The sequence below is a fragment of the Haematobia irritans genome, chromosome 1 (assembly GCF_050003625.1).
Source record: "Haematobia irritans isolate KBUSLIRL chromosome 1, ASM5000362v1, whole genome shotgun sequence".
NCBI lineage: Eukaryota > Metazoa > Arthropoda > Insecta > Diptera > Muscidae > Haematobia > Haematobia irritans.
This window is the reverse complement of record NC_134397.1, coordinates 131,001,709-131,027,901: the sequence shown is the minus strand read 5'-3', so window position 1 is coordinate 131,027,901 and position 26,193 is coordinate 131,001,709. Positions and strand designations below refer to the sequence as shown.

The 26,193-nt window shown below is 37.1% G+C and overlaps 3 protein-coding genes across 3 annotated transcripts; 2 read left to right on the top strand and 1 right to left on the bottom strand.

Moving 5' to 3' along the window:
* Window positions 1–902: 902 nt before the first annotated feature.
* Window positions 903–19,394, top strand: LOC142221797 (neprilysin-1-like). Its single transcript, XM_075291618.1, has 2 exons — window positions 903–2,200; window positions 18,268–19,394. The coding sequence occupies exons 1-2, from the start codon at window positions 1,052–1,054 to the stop codon at window positions 19,273–19,275; spliced, it is 2,157 nt and encodes a 718-aa protein (XP_075147733.1). The 5' UTR covers window positions 903–1,051; the 3' UTR covers window positions 19,276–19,394.
* A 1,798-nt stretch (window positions 19,395–21,192) lies between these two features.
* Window positions 21,193–23,546, top strand: LOC142231632 (uncharacterized). Its single transcript, XM_075302272.1, has 4 exons — window positions 21,193–21,214; window positions 22,284–22,800; window positions 22,872–22,944; window positions 23,019–23,546. The coding sequence occupies exons 1-4, from the start codon at window positions 21,193–21,195 to the stop codon at window positions 23,220–23,222; spliced, it is 816 nt and encodes a 271-aa protein (XP_075158387.1). The 3' UTR covers window positions 23,223–23,546.
* Window positions 23,547–24,419: 873 nt separating this feature from the next.
* Window positions 24,420–25,600, bottom strand: LOC142221796 (uncharacterized). Its single transcript, XM_075291617.1, has 2 exons — window positions 25,373–25,600; window positions 24,420–25,314 (listed from the first exon to the last, which is right to left on the bottom strand). The coding sequence occupies exons 1-2, from the start codon at window positions 25,468–25,470 to the stop codon at window positions 24,435–24,437; spliced, it is 978 nt and encodes a 325-aa protein (XP_075147732.1). The 5' UTR covers window positions 25,471–25,600; the 3' UTR covers window positions 24,420–24,434.
* Between the last annotated feature and the right edge of the window lie 593 nt (window positions 25,601–26,193).

The window sequence follows — 26,193 nt, the reverse complement described above, 5'->3', positions numbered from 1 at the left end:
CTTATGTTTAAGGTCATTGAACATTATACTCACGTTTAGTTCATAAAATTTTTGAGACATACCTTAAAAAAGTAAGATTTCTGTGGAAAATTTCGATAAAAATAATAAAATTTAACTATAAGCAAATAAATTTTTTCCAATAAAAATAAGTTAAATTTGGAGTTAGTTTAACTACGGAAATTTTTTCTGTGTGCTTTGTTTGAAAAAAAAATGTGAATTTTGTGTCATAAACTTTAGGTGCATAGTCTATTATATTCGGTCAATTTTTTTTTTTTTTTGCTTGTGTACACTCATCCCCAGAATGAACTTCACAGCTGCCCTGTGGCAGGAATAGGATCACCCCTAACATGTTTCAAGAGTAAAATCTTATTTTTGGACGGGGTACATGTAACATGTTTGTGGCAACCATGTTATTTTCTCGAACCATGTATATGTTTTCACTGTCCAATACTAACATTTTGCCCTTGAAATATATTTGGGGAGCTCATATTCATTCTCTGCATGCACATACGGTTCAAAAATTGGTCCGATTATTGATGGTATTAAGTGTCAATTTTTCATGCGATTCAATAGATCCCACAGAAATGGAATTTGATCAAACCTCATAAGTTAGAAGTTTCAAAAGTTATATGGCCTTTGGTAGTCTAACTGGACCTAATATTCTCGCTGTTTGCCTAAACTTGTTGTTGACTATATTCTTAGGGTGATGAAATCTAATTCTTTATGCTAAAATACAGTATAAAAAAATTTAACCAAATGCACTGTGCCAATCCGCCCATACATGTTTATTGTATACGCCTAGACGGACGGACAAAGATATTATTTTTTTAAAGCTGTTTCAAATCATAATAAATATATTCTCAATTAAAAAACAGGAATTTAGTCGAAAAGTAGACGTTTAAGATACATGATCTATGAAACGGATCAAGAAACCGTGTCAAAACGATTTTAGTTCAGTGAACGAATAATTTAGAATTGATTAAAAGAAAATAAAATAAAAAAACTGAAAGAATACAACGTAATGTATTAAAAAATAAATATAATAATTTGTATGAAAATATTTAAAATGTCAAAAACTAACAAAGAAAATTATTTATGGTGTTTGATTGTGATTAATATCTGGCAAGCCGGTGTTTCAATACCAACAACATATTGTGAGAATTGGTTGGATGCTTCAAATGAAATCACTGATCCACGAGCTGAATATGCAGCTGTAATGTTGTCCTTTATGGACCTGACCATAAATCCTTGTGATGATTTCTATGAATATGCTTGTGGCAATTGGAGGAATGTCATCAAACCCCGGCATTCCGAAACGAAACGTAATTATCTTACAGATATTGACTATGAATTAAGTGATTTCACTGAGAATATTCTACGCAAAGACTCTATAGAAGATATTGCTCCAGAGTATGAATATGAATTCCAGCTAGCAAAACAATTCTATTTCAACTGCTTGGAGGAAGATTTGTTAACAAAACGCAAGTCATATGAATACATTCAGGTTCTCCAATCAATAGGTGGATTTCCTGCCTTGGATCCCTACTGGGATAGCGATTCATTCAGTTGGGTTCAAATGAGTGCTCACATGAGTAACTACGGCATTAATGGCTTATTTAAGGATGGCACAATTTCCGAGTATCCTTTTAAGCCTTATTTCGATTTTCCTTCGTTTGGCTTTGATATAGAGCTACATACGGATAGCATAAAAAATTGCACCTCCAATCCCTATCGAAAAAACTATGAACGTATGCATGAGATTTTAACACTTTACCAAGTACCCGAAGAAAATATAGCCGCTATTATTGGAGATATATTCGAATTTCTTACTGCCGTATTTCAAGTTTTCGAAGAGGTCGATGAAAATGAATACAAGTGCAAAGATCACCTTACGTTGTTTGAAGAGTCCGATCAAGAGTTGATTAATAATACAGTTGTTGAACAATTGAAAAATTATCTGGAAATTGCATGGCTCGATAGAGAGCGTGAATTCGATGATGCTTATAAACCTTGTGAATATTTATATTACAAACTGGAATTCATCTGTGATGAGCACAAGGAAGCAGTTGCCAATTATTTATCAATGAAATTTATTTATGGCATGGATCCACAATTAGACGATGCCTCATATCAAACGGAATATTGTACTTCAAGAATGAGAAATTCAATGATTTATCTCTTTGATCATTTGTATATGAGGGTAAGTGTATGAGTAGGGATTACATACACTCAAAAAAAAGTGAACTCTCTATTTCACTTAAGCCAATTTAACTTTATACTAGTTCTTGTAATTATTATGTTTGGAGAAAGTTTCCTTTACTCTAATAATTTTTTGGGTACGTTCATTAAAGTAACTAAAGAACGGGAAAAATTATACACAAATTAAGCATAAAGATTTACTAAATTCGTATTTCTCACCAAATAGTTCATTATTTCTTTAAATTTGTAACTATTACTACAACTGCGTCCATCATGAACTTCGTATGTCACTAAAGACATTCTTGCAATTTTGAAGTTCATTTTTTTTCCTTAAAACTTCAAAATTTGATTTAACAATTGAAAAAAAAAATTAATTTTGTTTAATAAACTTGTCGAAAAACATTTAATCATTTTTGTGATGTTGGCTTGATGCCAGTGTTTATTAAAATTTTCTAAAAATATTCAAAATTTTCTAAAATTAACCAAAAGTTTTCTTCCTGGTGGTTTCACTGTTTTTTTTAGTGTAAAATCGATTTCAACATTTGGGAAAATTCACTTCCCATTTTTTATATCCTAAACCACATAGTGGTCAGGGTATAATAAGTTTGATCTGCCAAAAAATGTGCCTACCAGAAATATTGATTTTAGACCCCATAAAATATATACCGATCGACTCAGAATCACCTCCTGAGTCGATCTAGCGCTTGATGTCCGTCCGTCCGTCCGTCTGCCCATGTATTTGTTGTTCACAGGATTCCGGTCGGAATTATTAACCGATTTTGATGAAATTTGGTACAAGGAGTTTCTTGAACACAAGGACGAATGCTATTGAATTTGGAAGAAATCGGATGAAATTTAGATATAGCTCCTATATATATGTATCGCCCGATTTCGACAAATGGGGTCACGTTGCGCTTTTTTTCAAACGGATCGTCACCAAATTTGGCAAAAGGTTATCTTTTTCATCGCCCTTCAAGTCTGCAAAATTTCATCCAAATCGGTTCTGATTTAGATATAGCTCTCATATATATGTATCGCCCGATTTTCCCGAATTTGGCCACAAAACCCTTATTTATCAACCGACCTTACTCAAACTTGGCTAAATGTAATCTTCTATAGCACTAACTATATGTGCAAAAAATCATCGAAATTGATTCAGATTTAGCTATAGCTCCCATATATATGTACAGCCCGATTTTTCTAAATTTGGCCATAAAACCCTTATTTATCAACCTATCTCACTCAAATTTGGCTAAATGTAGTCTTCTATAGCACTAACTAAAGGGTGATTTGTTAAGAGCTTGATAACTTTTTTTTTAAAAAAAAACGCATAAAATTTGCAAAATCTCATCGGTTCTTTATTTGAAACGTTAGATTGGTCCATGACATTTACTTTTTGAAGATAATTTCATTTAAATGTTGACCGCGGCTGCGTCTTAGGTGGTCCATTCGGAAAGTCCAATTTTGGGCAACTTTTTCGAGCATTTCGGCCGGAATAGCCCGAATTTCTTCGGAAATGTTGTCTTCCAAAGCTGGAATAGTTGCTGGCTTATTTCTGTAGACTTTAGACTTGACGTAGCCCCACAAAAAATAGTCTAAAGGCGTCAAATCGCATGATCTTGGTGGCCAACTTACCGGTCCATTTCTTGAGATGAATTGTTCTCCGAAGTTTTCCCTCAAAATGGCCATAGAATCGCGAGCTGTGTGGCATGTAGCGCCATCTTGTTGAAACCACATGTCAACCAAGTTCAGTTCTTCCATTTTTGGCAACAAAAAGTTTGTTAGCATCGAACGATAGCGATCGCCATTCACCGTAACGTTGCGTCCAACAGCATCTTTGAAAAAATACGGTCCAATGATTCCACCAGCGTACAAACCACACCAAACAGTGCATTTTTCGGGATGCATGGGCAGTTCTTGAACGGCTTCTGGTTGCTCTTCACTCCAAATGCGGCAATTTTGCTTATTTACGTAGCCATTCAACCAGAAATGAGCCTCATCGCTGAACAAAATTTGTCGATAAAAAAGCGGATTTTCTGCCACTGATTTTGGTAATAAAATTCAATGATTTGCAAGCGTTGCTCGTTAGTAAGTCTATTCATGATGAAATGTCAAAGCATACTGAGCATCTTTCTCTTTGACACCATGTCTGAAATCCCACGTGATCTGTCAAATACTAATGCATGAAAATCCTAACCTCAAAAGAATCACCCTTTATATGTGCAAAAAATCATATATATATATGTATAGCCCGATTTTCCCAAATTTGGCCATAGAACCCTTATTTATAAACCGATCTTACTCAAATTTGTCTAGATCCAGCCTTCTATAGTACTAACTATATGTGCAAAATTTCATCGAAATCGGTTCAGATGTAGATATAGCTTCCATATATATGCATCGCTTGATTTTCCCAAATTTGGATATAGTACTCTTATTTATTAACCAATGTTACTCAAATTTCAAATTTTGATGTACTAGCCAATCGATGCTGTTGATTCTAAATAAATATATTTAATATATTAATAAAACATGTCTTTTATTGAAGAAAAAATTGCCTATATAAATAAATAAAATTCTATTTAAAAACGAAGATAAGCAGTTCTAATTTCGAAGTAAAAGGTTTACCACAAATATGTAAGATTTATCCAAATGAATGAAACAAGTTCAATAAAATCATTCCATATATGAATTCAATTCAGTTACATTTTTTCATTCTGTAGTATAGTGGTACATAAATATAGGAAAATGTTAACTAATATATGGAATGCATTCTACCTAATTTCTACGAAAATCATATCGTTCAAACAAATAAAAATGTCTTTGGCGCTATACGAAGTTCAATTTTCATCACAATAAGTTCATTTTAACTTAAAGAAGAGGTCACTTTTTTCTGGGTGTACGTACTTGTAGCTCTTACATAAGAATATTGGTCGATTTTTACAAATTTGGATTCATTACCCACACTAATTTTTTAATAATGGGCTCAATATTAGTGGCATACTAACTCCGTAGGTGCAATATCAACTACAGCCAGTGTTGCTAGAAGTAGGGGAAATTCCCTATATATAGGGTTTTTCTAATATTTAGCATCTTGTAGGCACGTTGGACCACAATGTAGGGACATTTTCACTCAACACAATTTGTAATAATTTTTACATTTTTGGGGCTCTAAAGGAGGAAATTAGAAGCAGGCAAGGCTTGATCTTTAACAACATTTACCATTCGTGCAAAAAAAAATCTAACAAAATTTTAAGATTACCACAAATTACCACCAATCTACCAAACAAATATTTCCATAGAAAATTTTGTCAATACCTTATTCCTGTAGAAAATTTTGTCAACATTTTATTTCTATAGAAAATTTTGTCAAAATTGTATTTTTATAGCAATTTTTTTTTCAAAATATTATTTCTATAAAAAATTTTCTCAAAATTTTGTTTCTATGGAATTTTTTCTCAAAATTTTATTTCTATAGAAAAATTTCTCACAAAAATTTGTTTATAGAAACTTTTTCCAAAATTTTATTTCTACAGAGATTTAACAAGAAAAAATACTATTTTGGGTAGAATTCTACCAACTGTGGCAACCGTGGTGGTAATACAAATTTATATTCTAAGTAATATACGTTGCATATTCATGTTTATACCCTGCGCCACACTGTGAACAGGGTATTATTAGTGCATATGTTTGTAACACCCAGAAGGAGACGAGATAGACACATGGTTTCATTGGCAAAAATGTTCAGGGTGGGTCCCTGAGTCGATATAACCATGTCCGTCTGTCCGTCCGTCCGTCTGTGAACACATTTTTTGATCAAAGTCTAGGTCGCAATTTAAGTCCAATCGCCTTCAAATTTGGGTCAGAATAGAACCCTATTGATTTTGGAAGAAATCGCTTCAGATTTAGCTCCCATATATATCTTTCGCCCGATATGCACTAATATGGACCCAGCAGCCAGAGTTTTATACCGATTTGCTTGAAATTTTGTACAAATACAACACTTAGTCGTATAGTCAAGTGTGCAAAATTTGATTGAAATCGGTTCAGATTTAGATATAGCTCCCATATATATCTTTCGCCCGATATGGACTTATATGACCCCAGAAGCCAGATTTTTTGCCGAATTTGGTTGAAATTTTGCACTAGGAGTACAATTAGTAGTATAGTCAAATGTGCAAAATTTGATTGAAATCAGTTCAGATTTACATATAGCTCCCATATATATCTTTCGCCCGATATGGAATAATATGGTCCTAAAAGCCAGAGTTTTGGCCCAATTTTGAAATTTTGCACAGGGAGTAGATTTAGCAGCAGATTTAGATATAGCTCCAATATATATCTTTCGCCCGATATGCTTGAAATTTTGCACAAGGAGTACAATTGGTAGTATAGTCATGTGTGCCAAATTTTATTGAAATCGGTTCAGATTTAGATATAGCTTCCATATATATTTTTCGCCCGATATGGACTTATATGGCCCCAGAAGCCATATAAGTCCAATTTGGTTGAAATTTTGCACTAGGAGTACAATTAGTAATATAGTCATGTGTGCCAAATTTGGTTGAAATCGGTTCAGATTTAGATATAGCTCCCATATATATGTTTTTCTGATTTCGACAAAAATGGTCAAAATACCAACATTTTCCTTGTTAAATCGCCACTGCTTAGTCGAAAAGTTGTAAAAATGACTCTACACCCAGAAAAATGGGCTCTAATGCCAACTGAACTTCATTTTAGTTCATGAAGATTAGTTGATTTTAGTTAAATTTTGCAAAATATGAGTAAATGTTCCTTATTTGAATAATTTTTTGCTATCTTTAATGGCGTGAACTAAAAATAAGAAAAAAAGTTGTATACAAATATAGTGCACAATTTTACTAAAAAATAAATTATTTCATATTTTCCTAGTGTTTTTAGTTCGATTAAAAATTGATTGTTTGTTGAAATAAATTATTAGTCAAAAATTTAAAAAAAAATCCATCACTTTTTTAAGTGACTTACGGCCATTTTCATGTAGCACCGTTAGGCTTTAACTACCAGTTAACAGCAAGTAAATTCAATTATCTTCTCTCCGATTAACTTTAACTGAAAATTTTTTGGCAGTTAAGATCCTAACTGGATATATACGCTAGATGGCAGCTATGTCCATTATACGGTTTAAAAATTCGTTAGTTAACGGAGCACTAACGGAGCTTCATGAAAATGGGCGTCAGTCTTCCTAGTTTGATTAAAAAGTTAATTGTATCAATTAGTTTTTGAATTAAAAATTTTAAAATCTTCAATCATTAACTTAATTAACTTAAAGTTATCTTGATTAAAATTGTATCAATTAATTTATTAATTTCAATTTCAATCAACTTTTTTAATTTTAAATATTTTGGTGATATTTTTTTTTTCTGTGTAAGAATCAAATCTAAATTAATTTGTTTTTTTATGCTTTTTATTTATATGCTATCAAAGTCCTTTTGAAACGTGTCAACGAAAACTTAATTATTATGCTTTGTTTTAAGTAAAAAAGTCTTTAAATAAAATAGACAACTCCTGTAGTCAAGATACAAAAAGGCAACAAATTTAAAGAAGATTTCATTAATTTTGAAAAGTATTTCGGAATTATTAAAGCTAAGTTGACCTTAGTCAAACAAAATTTTTGTTCATATTAGGATACCCAATTTTAAGTCGAATCATTTAACTGTAAGGACGTCTTCATTGAAAAGTTTGTCAACTTTTCGACAAGGAAAAAAGCATTATATAAGAGAAATGCGTCTTCTATGCTAAGTTCACATTTGTATTTTATAGACAGTGATTCGTTTGCGATTAGTTTGCCTTTTATATTTCGGGATTAAAGAACAAAGCCAAATATTAATCATCGAAGGGAGCCACCGTGGTGCAATGGTTAGCATGCCCGCCTTGCATACACAAGGTCGTAGGTTCGATTCCTGCTACGACCGAACACCAAAAAGTTTTTCAGCGGTGGATTATCCCACCTCAGTAATGCTGGTGACATTTCTGAGGGTTTCAAAGCTTCTCTAAGTGGTTTCACTGGAATGTGGAACGCCGTTCGGACTCGGCTATAAAAAGGAGGTCCCTTGTCATTGAGCTTAACATGGAATCTGGCAGCACTCACTGATAAGAGAGAAGTTCACCACTGTGGTATCACAATGGACTGAATATTCTAAGTGAGCCTGATACATCGGGCTGCCACACAACCTAACCTAACCTAATATCGAGCACGGATGGACATTATTGAACGCCCCTTCGATGTCTAGAAACGCCACGATTGTACATTCTTTGACAGATAGTGAGCTTTCAATAAAGCTGACTAGTTCATGTAATGCGGTCTCAGTAGACCTGCCCTTCGAGTATGCATGCTGTCGTTTCGAGAACAAACTTGAATCGATGCTAGTTCTAAGATAAATATCTATCATCCTCTCCAGAGTCTTAAGTAGGAATGAGGATAAGTTGTTTGGTCGGAAATCCTTCGCCCTCGAGTGAGAGGCTTTTCCCGCTTTAGGTATGAAAACGACTTTTGTTTCCCTCCACTTTCCTGGGATATATGATAGGTTGATACATCCTTTATATATCGCCGACAACCAGGGGATAATTTTGTCAGTCACTGCTTGTAACTCCGCCGGAGTAATTCCATCAGGTCCGGGGGATTTGAATGGTCCAAATCTATTTAACGCCCATCTTATTCTAGATTCCGATACAATTTCCTCGATAGGAAACGACCGCTGAGCCACTGTGGCACCGCCAGAACCTGGTTCAACCGTCTGATTTCCAGGAAAATGTGTGTCCAATAGTACCTCCAGCGTCTCCTCACTGGACGTTGTCCAATTGTCCTCCGATGTTTTAATGAAATCTGGAGCGGAGTTGGTGGATGCTAGAACCTTCCGTAGTCTGGAAGCCTCGGGCGTATTCTCAATACTACTGCAGTAATCATTCCAAGAGTTATGCTGAGCATTTCTCAGTTCTCGCTTGTATCCCTCAGATTCTTCTTGTAAGCGTCCCAATCCTCAGGGGCTCTGGTGGATTTTGCCTTGTTAAAGAGCCTCCTGCAAGATATCCTCATATTACTTAATTCCGTAGACCACCATAGTGGTCGATTTTTCCCCCTTGCCTTCCCTCTAGGACATGCAGCTTTCAGTGAGATGTTGAAGGCCTTAGTAATCCGCTCCACTGCGTGTTCGATATCTTGCACATTTCTCATATTTGTGTCTGTTATTTCCGGTATCATCATATTGAACGATTCCCAATACCTATTCCAGTCAGCTTTCCTAACATTTGGCGGAAATATGGTCTTGATGGTATGAACATCAAATTTGAAACTGATGTAGCGATGGTCTCTAACAAACATGCGAAAAATGATCCACATCGGTCAATAATAATATATATAGCCGTTCTCCAGATTTGACCTCCGGAGCCTCTTGGAGGAGCAAAATTCATCCGATCCGGTTCAAATTTGGAACGTGGTGTTAATATAGGGCCGTTAACAACCTTACCAAAATTGGTCCATATCGGTCTATAGTTATATAGCCGATCCCCAATCACACAAAAATTGGTCCATATCGGTTCATAATCATGGTTGCCACTCGAGCCAAAACTAATCTACCAAAATTTTATTTCTATAGAAAATTTTTTCAAATTTTTATTTCTATAGATTGAACCCAGGACCCTTTGCATGCAAGGCGGACATGCTAACCCAGAGCTTCCCAACCCAATTTGCTTCGCGCCCCCCAAAAAATGTATCAATTTCGTTGCGCTATTTGGCTATTGTTCCTTTCATTAGCTAGATTTTTAATATTTGGTACTATTACTGAAAAAGTACTCCTTAAATCAGTTTCAACATGAAGGCAAGACAGATATTTTGACTTTATGTCTAAAAGTGACGAAAATGGTTTCAAAATTTTTAAAATGTGTGAATACAAAATTGGGTACTGGTTCTGATATTTTAGCAAGAAATTTAGCCGTTGCAAATAAAGTGAACGGCTAATAATGGAAAACCTACAACAAATTATAGAATTGCATGTAACTTTCTCACTGTGGTTATAAATGAACATTTCGAAATGTGCGAATGGTATGCTCTTTTGTGGTATATTATTGATGTTTTGTTGAACTTAACAATTAGTGTTGTTTTGACAAATTTAATGATACAAAACATGCTCAACCAAAAATGACGCTGCACCCCCCCCCCCCCTCGAGGTTCCAGGGGGGGGCCCCTTTAGGGAAGCCCCGTGCTAACCATTGCTCCACGTGGCCAACACATGTATGTTTCTGTTGAATAATATTTTGTTTGCATCGGCTCGTGGGCGCTGCAAACTATGCTAACAGGTTGGCTACTAAGTCCCCGGTCTAACAAAGAAAAACAAAGTTTTTTGTCAAAATTCGTTTTTATTATTCAACATAGTTCCCTTCAAGAGCGATACAACGATTATAACGACCTTCCAATTTTTTGATACCATTTTGGTAGTACTCCTTCGGTTTTGCCTCAAAATAGGCCTCAGTTTCGGCGATCACCTCTTCATTGCAGCCAAAAGTTTTCCCTGCGAGCATTCTTTTGATGTCTGAGAACAAGAAAAAGTCGCTGGGGCCAGATCTGGAGAATACGGTGGGTGGGGAAGCAATTCGAAGCACAATTCATGAATTTTTGCCATCGTTCTCAATGACTTGTGGCACGGTGCATTGTCTTGGTGGAATAACACTTTTTCTTCTTCATATGGGGCCGTTTTGCCGCGATTTTGACCTTCAAACGCTCCAATAACGCCATATAATAGTCACTGTTGATGTTTTTTCCCTTCTCAAGCTAATCGATAAAAATTATTCCATGCGCATCCCAAAAAACAAAGGCCATTACTTTGCCAGCGGACTTTTGAGTCTTTCCACGCTTCGGAGACGGTTCACCGGTCGCTGTCCACTCAGCCGACTGTCGATTGGACTCAGGAGTGTAGTGATGGAGCCATGTTTCATCCATTGTCACATATCGACGGAAAAACTCGGCTGTATTACGAGTTAACAGCAGCAAACACCGCTCAGAATCATCAACACGTTGTTGTTTTTGGTCAAATGTGAGCTCGCGCGGCACCCATTTTGCACAGAGCTTCCGCATATCCAAATATTGATTAATGATATGACCAACACGTTCCTTTGATATCTTTAAGGCCTCTGCTATCTCGATCAACTTCATTTTACGGTCATTCAAAATAATTTTGTGGATTTTTTGATGTTTTCGTCGGTAACCATCTCTTTCGGGCGTCCACTGCGTTCACCGTCCTCAGTGCTCATTTCACCACGCTTGAATTTTGCATACCAATCAATTATTGTTGATTTCCCTGGGGCAGAGTCCGGAAACTCATTATCAAACCAAGTTTTTGCTTCCACCGTATTATTTCCCTTCAGAAAACAGTATTTTATCAAAACATTCCTTTTTTCCATTTTTTTCACAATAACAAAAGTTGCTTCACAAAAGACGTTCTATCTCACAAACTAATTGACTTACAGACGTCAATTTTTGACACGAACCATTTGAAGGTTGGTACTCTATAAAAATAATATGCATTTAATACTAGCGACGCCATCTATGAGTCAGACAGGGGACTTATCAGCCAACCTGTTATGAAAAAGTAACTTATAACGATAATTGTCTATTAGTGACTATAACCGCTACGTAGTCATGTGGATAGTAAGGTCCTCTGTTCGATTCTCCGTCCAGGCGAATGGTAAAATTTAACAAATTTATAAAATTGAATAATTTCTTCAGCATTGTTTGTATTACAGAAAAGATCCTAAGAACTAAAAAGTCTCGTGGAAGTGAGAAAGATGTGAGGGAATATGCAATTAGGCAGAAGTTTGGGAGAAAATTTTTGGGCTCAAAATGCTTCCAAATATAAAATATTTTCACATAAAACAAACATAATAATTTTTCCAATAATATATGTGCTTCCAGCAAAATATGTTTGTAACATATGTTAGAGAAGCAATTTTTTTTGAGGGTGTACTCAAAGATACCAACTTAAAATTGGTCCAAGATTACCTAATGAGGGTAATCTTCGTCCGCTATCCATAAGAAATGCATTGCTGTAAATTTGCCAACGAAAACCCCTCTATATAGCGTTAGAAAGATGACTTTGACATGGGTACTAAAAAATTGCCGAGTCTCTTTTCGTATACAACCTTATTCCGAACATGTGTTAGACAATCTTTAGATATTGGGCAATCGAAATGATGGTCTGACCCCACTATATCCATGATTTTAACGACATATTGGACAATGTTTACGCGGAAAACTCCGAAATCAGTTTTTTTTAGTTTTTCGAACAAATATTGATGCAACTCTTGAATTTTCGTGCGGAAAAATATGCAAACATATTATTTCCCCTAAATAAGTAAACACTCCTGTGTTTGGGGTCATATTCACCGTGATGGTTAGGTTAAGGTTAGGTTAAAGTGGCAGCCCGATTAAGATTCAGGCTCACTTAGACTATTCAGTCCATTGTGATACCACATTAACTAAAAGTACCTATTACATATGGGCACTTCTAGTTTTAACCGTTGAACCTTCTCGATTATTTTCTTCTGTTGAACCAACCAGATTGTTCCAAAAACATTAGCAGACTGCTTAAGTTAACGTTTTCCAGGTCCGCTAGTAATCTGAAGCTATATGCCCCTTACACAAAATGCAGGACACTCACACAAGAGGTGTTTTATTGATTCCTTTTCCTCCGCATCATGACAGCTCATACAATAGTCATTATACTTCGCACCAATAGTTTTTGCAAAATCGCCTATCAGGCAGCGACCCGTTATAGCAGATATCAGGAGTAATATCTGGCGTCTCGAGAACACTAGCATATCTAGTGTGCGGTTTAAGTTTAAATGGGGCCATATTTGCTTGGTGTCGTTACAACCCTTACAATTCTCCCATCGAACATTTGCCATCATGACAGCCTTCTCACGCAGTAAGAGCTTGCAGGTAGCCAGAGGCACACCAACAGATTCTAGTTCCCCTGGAATATGCAAGGTAGTTCCTAGCCTTGCTAGCTCATCTGCTTCGCAGTTCCCCGGTATGTTCCTGTGGCCAGGCACCCATATTAGGTGAATATTGTGCTGCTCAGCCATCTCATTGAGAGATTTGCGGCAGTCGATGGCCGTTTTCGAGTTGAGGAACACAGAGTCCAAGGATTTTATTGCAGGTTGACTGTCTGAGTATATATTAATGCCAATATTGCTTGGAGCATTACTTCTCAGCCAATTCACCACTTCTCTTATTGCTAATATTTCAGCCTGAAAAACACTACAATGTTTTTCTATTCGAAGTTCCAGATCTTTAGAAAATACTCCGAAACCCACTTGGCCATCCAATTTGGAGCCATCAGTGTAGAAATCTATATATCTTTTATTCCCCGGGGTCCGTGTACACCACGCCTCACTGTTGGGAATTAGAGTCTCAAACTTTTTGTCGAAAAGTGGACTCGCCAAAGTGTAATCCACTACGTTAGGCACATCTGGCATTCTTTTGAGGACCGAACTGTGACCGTAACTTTTTTCCGACCACAGCGATAGCTCGCGCAACCGCACAGCCGTTGTTGCAGCTGACTGTTTGGCCAAAATGTCTAAAGGCAATAGATGCAGTATGACATTAAGGGAGTTTGTTCCTGTCTTGCTGAATGCACCAGAGATACACAAGCACGCCATACGCTGAACTTTGTCTAAACTTGTCGGCTGGTGAAGTGCCGGCCACCAGACTACAACACCATATAGCATTATAGGTCTAACCACTGCCGTGTATAGCCAATGTACAATTTTTGGTTTTAGTCCCCACTTTTTCCCTATTGCCTTTTTGCACGAGTATAAAGCTACCGTTGCTTTCCTCGCCCTTTCTTCAATATTAAGCTTAAAGTTCAGCTTCCTGTCCAAAATAACGCCAAGGTATTTTGCACACTACCTAAAGGGAATTTCAATACCCCCTAAGGAGATGGGCCTAACCGTGGGAGTTTTGCGATCTTTGCAGTACATGACTATTTCTGTCTTTGCAGGATTTACCCCAAGACCATTATCTTTCGCCCATTTCTCAGTCATCCGGAGGGCTCTCTGTATAATATCTCTAACTGTCGATGGGAATTTTCCCCTGACTGCTAGCGCCACATCATCTGCGTATGTCACCACTTGTATCCTTTCTTTTTCTAGGGAAACCAGAAGGTCGTTATAGCAACATTCCAAAGAAGAGGTGATAGAACTCCTCCTTGAGGAGTGCCTGTGTTCACATACCTTTGTATGTTTGCTTGTCCTAGTGTGGCTGAAATGCGTCTCTTCCTTAGAAGTTCGTCTAACAGCCTAAGTATACCTGGATCAACATTCAGAGTTGTCAGTCCATTTAATATCGAGCTCGGATGGACGTTATTGAACGCCCCTTCGATGTCTAGAAATGCCACGATTGTGTATTCTTTGACAGATAGTGAGCTTTCAATAAAGCTGACTAGTTCATGTAATGCGGTCTCAGTAGATCTGCCTTTCGAGTATGCATGTTGTCCTTTCGAGAGCAAACTTGAATCGACGCTAGTTCTAAGATAAATATCTATCATCCTCTCCAGAGTCTTAAGTAGGAATGATGATAAGCTGATTGGTCGGAAATCCTTCGCATTAGATTGAAAGGCTTTTCCCGCTTTAGGTATGAAAACGACTTTTGATTCTCTCCACTTTCGTGGAATATATGCTAAGTTGATACATCCTATATATATCGCCGATAACCAGGGGATAATTCTGTCAGCCACCGCTTTTAACTCCGCCGGAGTAATTCCATCAGGTCCGGGGGATTTGAATGATCCAAAGCCATTTAACGCCCATTTTATTCTAGATTCTGATACAATTTCCTCGATAGGAAACGACCGCTGAGCCACTGTGGCACCGCCAGTGCATGGTTCAACCGTCTGATTTCCGGGAAAATGTGTGTCCAATAGTACCTCCAGCGTCTCCTCACTGGACGTTGTCCAATTGCCCTCCGATGTTTTAATGAAACCTGGAGCGGAGCTCGTGGATGCTAGCACTTTCCGTAGTCTGGAAGCCTCGGACGTATTCTCAATGCTGCTGCAGTAATCATTCCAAGAGTTATGCTGAGCCTTTCTCAGTTCTCGCTTGTATCCTCTCAGATTCTTCTTGTAAGCGTCCCAATCCACAGGAGCTCTGGTGGACTTTGCTTTGTTAAAGAGCTTCCTGCACGATTTCCTCATATTACCTAACTCCGTAGACCACCATGGTGGTCGATTTTTCCCCCTTGGCTTCCCTTTAGGGCATGCAGCTTCCAGTGAAATGTTGAAGGCCTTAGTAATCCTCTCCACTGCGTGTTCGATAACTTGCACAGTGCTCATATTTGTCTCTGGTATTTCCGGTATCATCATATTGAACGATTCCCTATACCTCTTCCAGTCAGCTTTCCTAACATTTGGCGGAAATATGGTCTTGGTGGTATGAACATCAAATTTGAAACTGATGTAGCGATGATCTGAGAAGCTGTGTTCACTTAAAACATGCCACTCAGATATCATTTCATTCAGTTCTTGCGAGGCCAAGGTGATGTCCAAAACCTCTTGCCTGTTTTTAGTGACAAAGGTTGGGGCATCTCCCTTGTTGCAAACTACCAGATTAGTACGCAAAATAAACTCTATTAGCGACTCTCCCCTTGCATTAGTATCACTACTTCCCCATATACTATGATGCGCATTCGCATCGCATCCCATAATGAGTTTCGTCTTTGTTTTCAGTGACTCCTCAACTAAGGTCTTAACGGCACATGGAGGCATCTCCCTGTCATGTCCCATATAGACCGAAGATACCCAATATTTGCATTTGGCTATTTCTAAATTGGCAACGACAGTGTCTGCATTGTACATTGAAGGAAGCAGAAACCAGTTAAGCTCGTGTTTAGCAATTATACAGGCTCGAATTACATCATTACCAGTATACTGCAATAGTTTGAACCCCGGAGTACTTAATTCACATATTTTGTTTCTATAAACATATGGTTCTTGAATAAGAACTATGTCTATGTCCCCTTTCATCAGGAGAACTTTTAAGGCAGCACATGCAGCCTTACAATGATGAAGATTTATCTGGAGGATCCGTAGGACCATCGAGATTTTCAACAACCGTCACATCAGCCGCTTCAATCGAGTCATCAAGAATGTCCTCTTCAGAGATATCGGTGACTCTCGCAATAACCATAGGTTCAACTTTGGTGAGTTCTGAGGCAGTAGAAGCCTCCTCACGCATACGGTATCTATCCATGTCTTCAACTTTGGTATCTCCCTCGACTTCGCAAGAGGATCCGCTTACTTCTGATTCAGACAGAGGCTTGTCCATTTCTGAATCCTTTAGCTGATCGTTTTTATACACCTTCATTTGGATATAATGAAAGCCATAACATACACGGCTCTGAGACTTTGCTAGATGTGGCAAAGACTGAGTGTTCAATATAAACACTGCATGCCGTCTTGGCCCATCCACTTCATCCAAATGGCCAACCTTCCAATCAGCTGTTGGAAGATCTGGATTGCATTGTTTCAGTCTATTTAAAATAGATTCAGGGTCAGGAGGGTTTGCAGGTATCCACGCATGTGCTCTTGGTCTAGCCGGTATGTCTTTCTTCTCGACTAACTCTAGAGCAGCTCCTTCCCAAACTTCACCAATTAGTATCAGAGCAGCTTTAAAACATTCTATAGACCTCTGGTCCTCAAATGCGACTAGCTTAAATCGTCCTTGATACCAACCAGCCTCTTGGTGTCGAGGATCTGGGCCGGGAAACTTTTCCAGCACCTGTGAGTAGACGCCAGACAAAGCATTCTCAATTTCCCCCCATTTTTGCTTTGGAACCATACCGTCCAATGCTCCTTTATTTATGATAGCCATCACAAGGCTGTCTTTAGCAACTGAGGCAAACGATCGTTGATCCCTTTTGGAGGATGGCAGCTCATCCGGTGATCGTTCCCTTTTTCCAGCCTCAAGAATTCCTTGAGCCCATTTTAAGGAATCGCTTTGTTTAGCCGACAACGTGCTTGGGTCGACTGATCCTAATTTATTTAGGATAAACAAAGCCTTTCTGCGTTCCTTGAATCTCTTTCGTGAGGGATTACCTCCTTTTGATGCCGTTACCTTGGAAAAGGTTCGACTTGTCAAATTGTCACCACCTGTCGACCCGTCTACAGGTCGACTAATTGGGCCTAACTCTTGGTCATTGCCCAAATTTATAACTCCAGTCGATACCCGTCCACTGGGCCCTGAAGTTAGCAACCCAGTGTATGTCTTTGAATTTCTCTGCATGGTGGCCTAATATCCCACCACATTTGAAATTCGTAGTAGGTACTTATTACGATGATTTTATCCGCTATTAAAAAAACACGTCCGTTCCGTTCGACGGTTGAATAATAATCCTCACCGTGATACATGCTGATATTTGTTTTTCGAATATTAACATGGGTTAGTTTCGGTATAGCCGCATGCCGTTATTTCAGGTTCACTTAGACTTATACCACAGTGGCGAACTTCTCTCTAATTATTGCATGTTGCTTTCAATCTGAAAGATGTCGCCTTGGAGTGCATTACAATTGAATTGAAATACTGATCCACTTTTCGGAACAGCGACACCACAATTCTTGTAAAGATTATTATGGTTTTAAATTCTTTAATAAATAAATAAATTAATTCTTCTAAAAATGCTGAGACAGCGGATATTACGGCAGTTATAAGTGTAGGAACGAGTAATTCAACCAACCACTTCTTGTTGAGCATTCTTCTTTGGTATTTAGGTTAGGTATGTTGGGTGTCTGTTGTCTATTGTGATATCACCGGTGATGGAAATGTCTATCTCTATTTACCCAATGACAAGGAACTTTCTTTTATTAGCAGAGTCCGAATGATGTATCACACTGAAACCATTTAAAAAAAAATACAGAAATGTCACCAGATAAAAAAGATAAACCATAGCTGAACTTTTTTGTGTTCGCCTGAAACTAGTCTCCGACCTATATACTTATAAGTGCTTATTTCTTACATACAACTTTGGTATTTATACTCTTTCAGATGATCAGCAATGACCAGGCAATTGAGGAAGTCGATGCCATGATTGATGAAATAAAACATAATCTTCGAACTATTATAGAAGAAGCCGACTGGCTTGATGAAGACTCGCGGAAAGAAGCTCTTCTCAAAGAATCTATGATGGGCAAAGTGATCGGAAGATATGAAGATAGCGAAATGACAAGTCGTTTAATTGAAGAAATCCGAAATCTCGAATTCATTCCGGGCAATTATGAAGCCAATAATTTAAATTTGAAAAAATTTCAACAATCCATGGATCGTTATAATGGTCTACACCATCTCGAATTGGATAATACAACAAAGCCATTAGAATTGCTAGTGGGAATGCAAGCAAATGCCTTCTATTTCAATACGGATAATTCTATGTATGTTATGGCTGGAGTACTAAATCCTCCAATGTTCCAGAAGGATTGGCCCAACTCTCTGAAATATGGAACTCTCGGCTATTTGGTGGGTCATGAGTTGACTCATGCATTTGACACCGTTGGAGCCAAATATGATCACACTGGCAGTGAACATTATTGGTGGTCAGAGAAATCTGGGGAAATGTTTAGAGAACGAGCACAATGTTTTGTTGATTACTTTGACAGATATTACATTCCGGAAATTAATCGCAACATTAATGGAAATGTAACTAGAGACGAAAATATTGCTGATGCTGGAGGACTACGATTGGCTCTCTTGACTTATCGTCGTCTCATGGAGAAACAAGCTGCCGAAAATAATGATCTCGCATATTCAACAGATAGTGAAGAACGGATGCCCGGTTTGGATTTGACACCGGAACAGTTATTCTTTTTGGGCACGGCACAAGTATGGTGCTCTGCCTATGAGGAGGCCCATTACTGGGAAGGGCTATCGGATGATCACACTATTGATAAATATCGTGTCTTGGGTATGTTATCGAATAATGCCGATTTTGCCAATGCCTATAATTGCCCTCTGGGCAGTGAAATGAATCCGACAGATTATAAGTGTGCCATATGGTAGAATTATTATTACCTATTTAGTTCTTAAGTTTGTTATAGATGTATTTAAATGTTTAAGCCGTCATATCTTGTATTTATTAATTAGTTAGTTCATACAAATAAAATAAAAACCTTAGTATATTTTTTATATATTTTTTCTTTATATGAATGACTAGCGTAACACAGCCCGCTTCGCTGCGCCTTCCGAAGCGTATTGGTAGGAACATTTTGCTCTAACTTAGTCAACCATATTCCTCCCAGTAAGAGCAAAAGTAGCTAAAAAATTTACCATATTCAAATTTAATAAAATGTTGGACATGGCCTATCCCGAACATATACCGGAAACTGATGCACCCTCTACCAATACCAATGGCTGCCAATTTCATGTAAATTTAAGTTTTTTACTAAAAAAAGTCTGTACCGAGTTCCCATTTAGGTCAATCCCATACATTCAATTTTCAAAAATTGGATAAAAGGGATCCCTCTCCCAACCTTCGTTCCACCACGACCTGGTATCCCTGAAAATTCCAAGAAAATCTAGAAACTTTCCTTCCTTCAATTGTGGGGCAAGGAAAAGGTTCCCTGCCCGTCCAAATACCCAAACAACAGATACACCATATTGATTTCATAACCTTCCCCACAGCCTTTGTAAATTTCAAGAAAACTTGAGAATTTTAGTTTTTTCAGTTTTAGAGGAGGTCCTCCTACCGACCAAATATCGAAAACTGATGTAGCGTATCTTGTCTCAATGTCCCAGAAAACGTCAAGCAAATCATAAGCCTAATTTTCAAAAAGCAAGGGAAGAGGGACCTTCCCGTCCAAATATCACAAAATATTAATTTCATAACCTCTCCACACGTCCTCTGTAAATTTCAAGTAAATTGGAAATGTTTAATTGTATCTCTGTATGTATGTACTAAGTAAACGCGGATGTCTCCCTATGACCTTTTATTTTTCCCCGACCAAATCAGGAACCTGATATAAATTTCATAACCTCACCCAGTTTTTCCGTAAAATTTCAGTCGGAGAACTTTAGTTTTGTTTTCACTGTACTTTAAAAAAAAGATCGGGCAAAGTGAGGTCCTCATCCCCGACCAAATATCGAAAACTAAAGTAGCCGTTCTTTTCTGGACACCCCTTCAATCTTCCCTGAAAATTTCAAGCAAATCGGATAATTTTGTTCCAAGTTTCAGAAAGTCAGGCAAGGGGAGGTCGCCTCCCCGTCCACATATGAACACAACAGGTACCCCATATTAATTGCATAACCTCACCGCATGTTCTCTGTAAATCTCAGTTAAATAAGAGAATTTTAGTTTTTTCAAAAAATCGGACAAAGGGGAGGTCGAAAAATAAAGTAACGGATCTTTGTCTAGATGCCAATCCAAACTTTTAATGAAATTTTCAATCAAATCGGTCAACTTTGGTCCAATTTTCAAAAAGTCGGACAAAGGGGAGGTCCCCCTTCGCGACCAGGCGTCAAAAGATGAGGTACCCTATTTGCATAACATGAGCGCCCCCTACGATCTCTGAACGTTTCAAATAAATCGGTTCAGCCGTTTCCGAGCTTACCCGGAACATACAAACAAACAAATAAACATACCTTGAATTTTATATATATAGAAGATAGATTTCTACATTTGGTAATTATGTCTCCGATTGCCTGTTTTGGGAAATTGAATGATTTGCTCAGCAGGTTTTCGGCGCGGAAATAGAAAATATGTTTGCAAAACTCGCCCTCGTTGCAGTCGGGTCTACGGCCCGGGCGGACACATGGTTTTCAACCCTGACCAAAGACTGCAAACCCCCATTTGGAGTATGCTTATTTCCCGAAAAACACGAAAATACCAACTCCATAGGGCTAAAACAACATGTTTGCAAAACTCACACTTTTTTAATCATAATTAATGCGCTTTAGAGACTATCAGTGATTCCGGTCGGAATGTCGGTCAGTGCTGCCGCTAGTGAAAAATTGAGTGAAGTAGATTTTGGAAAAAAGTGGAGTATATTGAATAAAATTGAAGTAGCATACATTTTTGAAAACAAAACAATAGAATTCATTTTATTATACCCTCCACCATAGGATGGGGGTATATTAACTTTGACATTCCCTCTGTAACACATCGAAATATTGCTCTAAGACCCCATAAAGTATATATATTCTGGGTCGTGGTGAAATTCTGTGTCGATCTGATGTCAGTCCGTCCGTCCGTCTGTTGAAATCACGATAACTTCCGAACGAAACAAGCTATCGACATGAAACTTGGCACAAGTAGTTGTTAATGATGTAGGTCGGATGGTATTACAAATGGGCCATATCGGTCCACTTTTACGTATAGCCCCCATATAAACGGACCCCCAAATTTGGCTTGCGGGGACTCTAAGAGAAGCAAATTTCATCAGATCCACCTGAAATTTCAGCATATGATCTCTAACAACCATGCAAAAATTGGTCCACATCAGTCCATAATTATATATAGCCCCCATATAAACTGATTCCCCCAATTTGGCTTGCGGAACCTCTAAGAGAACCAAATTTCATCCGATCCGGCTGAAATTTGGTACATGGTGTAAGTATATGGTCTCTAACAACTATGCAAAAATTGGTCCGCATCGGTTAATAATTCAATGATTAAAACCGCTATGTTCATCGTAATTAAAGGAATAGGAAAAATAATATGGGGAAAATTTTAAAAATTTGAAGCAGAACAAAAAGTGAAGCAGATTTTTGGAAGAAGGAGTGACGAAGTAAATTTTATGAAAATGAAGCAAAATACTTCGATTGAAGTAGTAGCGGCAGCACTGATGTCGGTGTTTGTAAAGAATCTTACAGTGTGTCGTATCGATACGACTTGTCGGCGATGACTAAATAATCGGTTAATGTGTTATCGATCCCATAAACATTCAGCAGTATCGATTATGCCTTCGGACTTAACTTATAATGTGCACAATATATGGGATATGTTCGGCACGAGCACTGTCGTCCGGAATAACTGATAATCTGTAAAACGCATAATTTTCAATATTTCACAGAAGAAATAGCGCCATCTGCGGTGGGCAGACAAACAACTGCGTTGTGTATTGACTTGCGACATCTATACATTTCTAGGTCTAAGAATTCGCGTTATAATAACAGCGAATTGGACATCATTGAACAGCTGTTCTTAATACCAGCTGTGTTTCTTCCGGCTAATCAATTTACACAAGAATTGACTAAGAGATTGTTTAAAATGCTGAAAATACCTAATATTAAACAATTACAATTGTTATTACGAGCCAGTCGACTTCATTGCCAATTACCCAACGTACTAACATCCTATTCTAATGAAGCATTAAGGAAACAATCGATACAGTCCCACCTACAGATCTACAGAAATATATGTTTTACCACTTCCCTGCAGAAATACAATAAAAAGGATATCGAGTCTGATAGTGATGATGAAGACGAAGCTCAATTTAAAGATGAAAGAGATTCCAAAGTTGTAAAGGCTAGAGTAAACTCCCTACGGGCCGATTTGATTCTCAAAGCCGGCCTAGGAATTGCCAGAAAGTAAGTATAGCCATAGAATATGCTGCTAGTATATGGAGACTTGGAACATTTTGTACGTTAATTATTTACAGTAAAGTTGAAAATATCTTCTATGAAAGTCGGATACGAATCAATGGCAAAAAACTACAAAAGAAAAGTATACAGGTTGGTGTAAAATTTCTTAAAATATATCTCTATATATGCACATAGTATATAATGATTAAATAACTTTTTCGCAGCTCCATGAAGGCGATGAAATCGATGTTATCCGTGGTTTTAGTCAACAAAATCCATCTCATCTAGTTATATCTCGTGTTATAATACTTGCAGCTAATGAACGCGAGGAAGGTCTAAGCGTACAACTGAGACGATATAAAAGCTTGTTAATTGAAAATTATCCTGGTGCAAATGCTTTCAAATCCTCATCATCAGCAGATCATTGATTTGCTATGAAAGACTATCGATTTCAAATCAAAAACTGCCTACCACAAAAGGGGTTAATGATATGCATACTCGATCTTCGCTGACATGAATGTAAGGAGCTGATTGTTGTAGGCTCTTTCTCAAAAAGTGTTTAGATATTTTCTTGTAAGCTATCCTGCATGACACACAGAGTTCCAACGTCATCGAGAATGCACATTATACTCTAATTTATCGATAATATTTCTAAGACTAAATTTTGGATTATAAAAGATGTTACTTAAGTTAGATAAACAAATTTATAAAATTGATGCTACAAAAATATTCAACAAATTTTAATGCTTAAATCTTTTTCGATTTTATTGAATTGTATATCTCTGGACAGTGTTACCGGACATATTTTCATAAAAAAGTTGGTGAATCCTTTTAAAGCCTTTTAATTACATAAAAATTCCACGCAAAAATACAAAACCGAAAAGGAAACAGTTCATTGAAATAAAGAGACATGTTGCCACTTTATTACATAAAACGCACAAAATTCACTTAAACTTAAATACATGTAATTCACTCCACTCACTTCTTCGAAACTTGGAATACAACATCGTATATCCATATCCAGTAAGGCTGATAACATAGATTCGCAGGTTTCAACTTTTAATTTAGCCGTTGTTTTTTAGAGAATCGCATAGGTAGACGTTCTACCAGCTTTAGCTATTCGTTCTCTGAAGAATGAGTTAGGTTTTCGTTAGGCTTCCTTGCTTTTGCGTAATGGCCATTCACTTGCATAGTTTCTGTATCTGAGATGGTAGGGGTAACTTTCCTTTTTATTTTTTGTATTTTTTGTTTCTGTTCAATTTTATATGCAACAAATGTGGCATGGAGCCAAAAATATTGCAAAATAAAGGTAGTACAACGATAACTGTCTGTGTGACAAACCATAAGATCGGAACCAAATCACTGAGAAAAGTTTTTAAATTCTATCCAGCACAACTGAGACAAACCTACGTCAAACATTTCGGTACTCGGAAGAAAGAAGGAATCCTTATTATGGAAGGAGCATCAGGCACCACGGGGACTTGGCATAAGCGTAGAAAGGCTTCTTGGGACGCCGTGACAGAATTCGAAAACCTATTTACGATTTTCCACTATATGCTATTACTCTACTATAACCTCCTAGCTGAAAATTGTCTAGATAAGCTATTGGGACTTGCTGGTTAGAACCACATTCTCACTATTCAAATGGGAAAAACAATTGTGAATATATACGTTTTAGTGTTTTTATTCTTGTTCTTATTTCTTTTCTTTTTAGGTTTCTTATTTGGATTTGGTTTTATTCTATGTACAGTTAATGGTTTATATTCACCTAGAAAATCGTCGGAATCATCCAACTCATCATAATCTATATTTTCACTACAATTCTTTGGGGGTGGTTCCTCGTTTATAACCTCCATTGGTTGAATATCTTCCACAGTTTTCTTCTCTACTTTGGGAACATTATCCAAAAGACGTGAAAAATTATCCAAAATTTCATTTTCATCACGGTATTTTATACTTTCGCTTTTACCAAATGATATAAAATCACCTTGCCAAGATTTGGAAGTTTCCACAATTTCCTCAACTTTTTCCTTGTTTACATCAGTTTCTTCCTGTGTTTTGTTTATTACACGTCCAAGCGATTTTCTTTTACTTTTCTTTTTGACCATAGCAATCTCATTTGTTTTAGATATAGACGATTTATGTTTTCTCCTTTTTTCAACCCATATCCATAAATCCTCACTAATCGATTTTAAATCTTTGGGTAAAACCATACATAAGGCTCTGATTCCAAATAGTTTCTCAGTGAAATCTTCCAAACGTGGTTGTGCATATACCGGCTGAGTCTCATCTTTTATTTCAGCATTACGAGCTACGAGAGAGATGATGTGATTGGGTTTAATACTTAACGATATGAAAACGCATGAACTTTGCTGATTATTTATAGCACGTAAAGAGCTTTCTAAGCCCAAGTGAATATGTTTCGATGTCACATATTTCTTCGCTTCCTCACGGCTTTCAGATATCGCTTTTCTTATAATATTTGCAAAGAATTCAAGAGCATCATCATCCAATGTTGGACTGTGGGACAGGAATGACTTTGATTAGAATACTTTAGCTGGTACATAGGAGAACATACCTTTTATTCTTGACTGGATTTGCCAATATTGTTTTTAATTTTGGCAGCAGTTTTTGTTTTCCCTTATTTTCCTTTGCTTTAATTTTGGCTAAACTCATCCTGCACCAATGAATTCCTATTCACGTGGGGTTTAATTGTTTTGTTTGGGTTGGGTGTGTATGTTCAGCTCATGATGAAACATATGATTGACGGGCTATGTTCAGAGTGTTTAAATACTGCATAGAAGATTCGTTTCTTTATGCGAAAACAATGTGTCAGTTACAGATTATTTTCTGACTTTATTTATTTATTACAAGGTTTACAATCATAAATAAATATGAATATAAATTATGAAAATAAATAAATAAAAAAAAAAATAGGTTCTAACAAGAAAGGTTTGTGACATATTGTGTTTAGTATTTCGTAAAAGGTGGTATTTCTTTAATAATGCAATTTAAACTAAATAAACGTTTTTAATTGCTGATTCGAATTATTCCCCCTCAAGTTTTAATAAAATTAAAAAAAAAATAAACAAGAAAGTAGAAATTCGGGCGGGCTAACTATATCATACCCTAAACCACACCTACTGAATTAGCATTTGTGGGGTATCATTGGTATAGATTTTGGAGACAAACCGCATTTCCATATCTGAGAACATTAGAGGGTACATGCTTGTGGGAGTTTACCTCAATCTGAACAGAAATGTCTGATATTAAGCTTAGTACTAAGATCACGTTTTCGCACGATAAACTGTCGTACTCCATATAAAAAAACGTTATGCTTAGCACTAAGTTCGTTTCTGCGAAAAACGAATATCTTCATCTAAAGGTTAGTATTAAGTT